Source organism: Gekko japonicus, unplaced genomic scaffold (assembly GCF_001447785.1).
Source record: "Gekko japonicus isolate JY-2015 unplaced genomic scaffold, Gekko_japonicus_V1.1 scaffold463, whole genome shotgun sequence".
NCBI lineage: Eukaryota > Metazoa > Chordata > Lepidosauria > Squamata > Gekkonidae > Gekko > Gekko japonicus.
In genome coordinates this window covers 215,732-221,153 of record NW_015160224.1, presented here as the reverse complement: position 1 = coordinate 221,153, position 5,422 = coordinate 215,732, and the positions used below count along the sequence as shown (strand labels likewise).

The 5,422-nt window shown below is 45.8% G+C and overlaps 1 protein-coding gene across 13 annotated transcripts in view; it reads left to right on the top strand.

Moving 5' to 3' along the window:
* The window catches only part of FNBP1 (formin binding protein 1), a 173,824-nt gene that overhangs the window by 118,130 nt on the left and 50,272 nt on the right, over nt 1-5,422 (top strand). For 8 of the 13 annotated variants that reach the window (XM_015411601.1, XM_015411649.1, XM_015411640.1 and 5 more), the window contains exons 9-10: nt 1,026-1,220; nt 3,757-3,939. In XM_015411601.1, coding sequence (XP_015267087.1) covers nt 1,026-1,220; nt 3,757-3,939 — 378 coding nt within the window. The remainder of the gene's footprint in view (nt 1-1,025; nt 1,221-3,756; nt 3,940-5,422) is intronic. The other 5 variants (XM_015411679.1, XM_015411671.1, XM_015411662.1 and 2 more) reach the window with 2 other exon arrangements.

The following is a 5,422-nucleotide window of genomic DNA, read 5'->3' as shown; positions in this document are numbered from 1 at the left end:
CAGGAGGGGAGGGAGGGGGGTGGCCGAGTGGGTGGTCGCTCTTGGGGGCGGGGGTTGGGGGGCAAGGCTTCCTCCACCTGCCAGCTGGTCGGGGGCGGATTGAAGCCCCCAGAAGTGGGGGAACCCCCACCCGGACCTGGGGGATGGCAACCCTACAAGAGAGGCACTGCTGGTTAGAGTGCTGGATGAGGATCCTTGCTGTACCATGGAAGCTTGCTGGATGTCCTTGGGGCTGGCTGGCATTCTCTCTATCTCTCTGTCTCTCTTCTCTCTCTCAGTGTTGCCTACCTCACAGGGTTCTTGAAAGGATAAAATGGAGGAGGGGAGAGAACCATGTAATTCTGCCAAGCTCTTAGGAGAAAGGGTGTGATTTATGTGCTAAAAATGACATATTTAAAGCTATTCATTATGCTGAGCTGCAGACCTGAAGGTCTATAGCTCGGCAGTTCAAGACCCAAGTGCCGCATGACGGAGTGAGCTCCCGTCTCTGGCCCCAGCTCCTGCCAACCTAGCAGTTCGAAAGCAAAAAATTGCAAGTAGACACTTCGGTGGGAAGGTAACAGCGTTCTGTGCGCCTCGGTGTCTAGTCATGCCGGCCACATGACCCCGGAGAAGCCTTCGGACAGCGCTGGCTCTTCGGCTTGGAAACAGTGATGAGCACCATCCCCTAGAGTCGGATTCGACTGGCTTTCAAGCAAGGGAAACCTTTACTTTACTTTTATTACCTTTTTTATCTTGCCTTTCCTACAACGAATGGCCTATGTGGTTTTCTGCTGCCTGTTTTATCTTCGCAATGATCTTGTGAGCTAGGTTAGGGTGAGAGAGCCCAGTTGGCCTGAGATCACACAATGAGTTCCACGTTTGAGCGAGGATTTGCACCTAGACCTTCTTGGTCCTCACTAGAATCTTCACAACATTAAAGCTCCCCCAGGCAAACAGCCCTGAGCCTCCAGGTAGCAGAGGGCGCAGGGTGTCAGTTCATCAGTGAATGAGTTTGACTTCTGTGGCCTCTGGGTCTGTTCCAGGATTCGCAGTTGGTCATAGAAGCCTTTAAGTCTGGCTTTGAGCCTCCCGGTGATGTTGACTTTGAAGACTTCACCCAGCCAATCAAGCGCGCCGTCTCTGAATCCAGCCTTTCAAACTCCAAAGAAGGAAAACCAGAGTCCAGGTTCAGCGGCAAGTCCAAGGGCAAGTTGTGGCCATTCATCAAGAAAAATAAGGTACCGACTTTTCAGACTCTGTCCTAGCATTAGTAGCCTTTGTAGTTTGCTACTTGTGTCTTATTTTATAATCCCAGCAGTCTTTTCTCTCTCTCTTTTTTTATAGAAATTAGTTTCTAAGAACTAATAGCTGATGTCCTGTTGTAATTTGTTGTAATAGGTTTTTTTTCCTTTAATTGCTGGATTTTGCTTCTATTTTATAAGGTTTTTCTTTTAATTTTTCAATGTACTTTTAAAATATTGCGTTGCTTTTATCAGTTTGTTCCCCCTAGCTTGATTTCTTTTGAGTTGCCATGGTGGTTTCTGTTTCTCATTTGGTTCTAGATAATTGCTCTCTGCATACATTGTCCCTTGACTGCAAATTGCTCTTTGCTTACATTGTTAAGCCCCTTCCAGTTAATTAACGTGCCTGTCTTCACCACTGCTGCACTCAAGCTGATTTCTCCTTTGCTCTTCAACATGTGCTAAAGGGGGGTGGGGTAGGGAGAGCTTTTTTTCCTCTGTCCCCCCCCCCAGCATGATTAAAGCCTTATTTGTGGCATGCAGCATTACATGTTTGTTTGTTTTTTAAACTCACATTATCAGCTTTATTCTAAACATCTGGTCCACTGTATCTCCCTACTGTGGCACTGAGATGCCATTAGAATGCTGGCATGTGGTCATGTTATATCAGCTGTGCAACTAAGGCTACAAAAGTTCATAGCCCATTTGTGGCATATTCAGTGGGGGGGAAATTAGTTCTCTCCCAGCTTATCCAACCTTTCCTGCCTAGTCACCCAGAACGTGCCTTGTTTGTCACAGGGGATCAAGGGAAGTGGTTATTGACTGGTCTGTGCTGTGCAATGTGGCGTGGGTGTACCTGTAGCCATCTCCTTGTGCGTGCTGGATAGCAAATGTTTCAGATCAGCCTGTGTAACTCTCCTTCCATTTAAATATTGTCTCTCGTTCCACCATCAGCATGGCGAATGATGCATGGAAGCATGTAACTGGGGTTCTTAGTGTGTCTCAGATCAAGCTAGCAGGGTCCTCTAGTGGGTTTAGATTTCTCTTTTTCCCTGTTCCTGGTGCTCAGGGTGGACTGCAGGAGAAACTTCTGTCGTTTATTGTTGCAGCTGTGGGAGGACAGACTAGGGCGGTGTTTTTTCCAGACTTCCTAACTTCAGATGATTTGATCCCCATTGACACAAGAGAAGCCTTGCTCCATCAGACTAGGGGTACATCTAGTCTGCCAACCTGTTTCATGTAGTATGATTCACCTTGATGGATCTTGGAGGTCCAACAAACAGAGCGCAGAGGCCAAGGCCTTCCCCCGATGTCGCCTCCTAGCACATGTCTTCAGAGAGGTTTGCCTTTGGGGCTCTGCATCAGTTCAGAGTGCAGCCTTTGGTATACCAGACGTTCTGTAGCTGTGACAAGAGCAGGCCTAGATTCACCCGTCATGTCCTCTGGTGACATTTCCGCTACAGGAAGATCAGCTGCAGTAGACAGGTTGGCTTTCAGGAAAGCACAGCTGCTTTTACTGGTCTTACGGGCTGGAGGAATTCCTGATAAGCTTCCAAGAATCCACAGGGGATCCTCCCAGGGTTGGAAGTCCCTCTGCCACACGGAAACTGAAATAATCTACTAGATTCGTAAATGGTCATTGGAAAATGGCACTCATCTCGTCATAGTTTCTGCAGGAGAACAGTTCGATTCGAGTCCCGCAGCGCCTTAAGAGACCAGCAGGGTTTTCGGGGTATCAGCCTGACCCTCGAAGGCTCCTCCCTCGAAGCTCTTGTCCATCCTTAGTGTGCTGCTGGCCTTGAAGCTAACGCTTCTCTTTATTTCAGCTGATTTTCCTTGATGAAGAAATATATTGCATTTTTATTTAATCATCAGGCACATTTCTTTTCTGATCCTGCCCTTCCTCCAGTGAGCCTGGGGTGACAGAGACGTTGCTTCCCTCTTCTGTCGGTTGCCCCTGCCACCACCCTTTGGGGTAGGTTAGGCGAAGAGAGAGGGACTGGCTTAGGATCCCTCTAGGAGATTTGTGGCTAGACAGGGACTGAAAGCCCGTTCCCTCTGGGCCACCACACCACACTTTCTCTTCTGTCAAAGAAATCTCCTTTGAGCCAGGAGACAGATTCCAGGATAGTTCATCAGGAGGGGTGGCGCAGGGGGGTGTTTCTTCATATTTTCCCGCTTTATCCTCTCATTGGTTTCGGTGGGGCCGGCGGGGCCCCGGAGGGGGGGGGGGGGGATGCCATGCATTAATTCTTTGCATTTTATCTCTTACTAAATCATTTTCAGTTACACCTTCCTTTTGTAATGCAAATCTTTTACAAAAAGAAGCACCATTCCCAATCCTTGATCCTTCCTTTTCTTCAAAAAACCCCATGGCCTTAATGATTTGCCTCCAGTTGATTTTGATTCCAAATGTTGCCCCTTTTTTATGCTGGCTTTTTTGTTTTTGTATGTGCTTTTCTGAGTTTGTTTTTTAATCTTTTGATTTTGGTTTTTTTTTTAATTCTATCACTTCTCCATCTCTTATACGTAGCTTATGTCCCTTTTAACATCCCCCCATCAGCCCCCTCCTCCGCCCCCTTTCTCTGGCTCACCCTCTGCTGTTCCCAACGGCCCCCAGTCTCCCAAGCAGCAAAAGGAACCCCTCTCCCATCGCTTCAACGAGTTCATGACCTCCAAACCCAAAATCCACTGCTTCAGGAGCCTAAAACGCGGGGTAAGTTCTCCTCTGGATGTCTGTCTGTCTGTCTCTATCTTGTGCTTCAACTGCACATTCTTCCTTCACTTGTTTCAAGAACTGAACCTCTTCCCCTGTCTTCCTTCCTTTTGTTTTTTTAATCATAACATATAGACCAGATTTTGGGAAATTCACTGCTGTAGTCAAAAACTCCACAATGAAACCACAAAAACATTTTTTTCCAGTTTTTGGAAGAGAGTGGCTTTGCATTTTTTCCTACACACAAATTTTAATGATAAATAATGGGGGGGGGGGCTTTTCAGGGCTTTTCTGCATTTCATTGATTGTATGTCCCAGGTTCTTATGCTGGACATACAGCAATGTCATATCGAATCAACCACTAGAGGGAGCAAAACACATGCGGGAAAGAAAAAAAAATGCCCCAAAGCAATAGGGAGGTACAAGCGATGAAAATGAGGATGTCTCAGAGTCCTCAGATCCACTTAGGGTCATATTTGTAGGGAGAAATTTATTAGTGGGTTCATTCATGACTGATTAATTGCTGTTTATTTTAATGCAGTCCTGGATTTTGCAATTACTGTCACAGTATCTCTTGATGGTATTATAAAATACAAGGACTGTTAGCCACAGATATGGACCTGGTTCCCTAAGGGATATGCGAGATCCTTCCTTAAAGAAAAGGGGTGGGTTTATATCCACTTACTCCCAACATCTATCTAAAAAGGGAAAATAAAAAATGAATATACCATTTATAAAGCATAGAATACAATAAATAAATAAATAAATTGCAAAGTATATGAAAAAAAAGAAGAATTCACACATTTTTTCCTTTGGTTGATCCAGATATAAATCCCGACATGGTGCTATGACTTAAGTGCTCTGAAGTATAGCCTTTGTCTTAGACCAGTTCCAGGGTGCCTTCAAATGATGTGGGCTCTTCCAGGTGAGGTAGAAGCTATTTTAGCTGAACACCCCCAAAGCTCACGCATAGCTCCAAGTGCATCCATTTAAAACAGAAAAACAGTTCCTCCAACTTTTTCCTCAAGCTGCCAAGAGAGCCAGATGTATACTTCCCAGTGGACTGGCATCTTGGATCGGTTTTTAGCCAATGAGCGGATGAGCTAAGAGAGGCACTCTTAAAGAATTAATGCACAGGAAGATAATTCAAACAAAGCACCTGTAAACTGATGGATTATTCACCCTGGGTAGCATGTCTAGGGCAGGAAGAAGAGACTTTTTGACAATTAACCAAATGCTTAACCATGGAATGAATTTGCAGTCTAGTTTTCTGAACCAAGGGGAGTTTCTGTAGCCGCCTATCAGTACACAGGCTTTTCTGAAGGTCAAAACAGAGAGTCTTAACCCTGTCTCAAAAATGGAGCTTTGGAACATGGACTGTTGCATTTGCTTCAGTGATGGGGATAGCCACCGTTTATTTCCCAATCACACATGAAAAGCCCCCCCCCCCCCCCAAACAAAAAAGGTGCCCTTTAAACCTCCC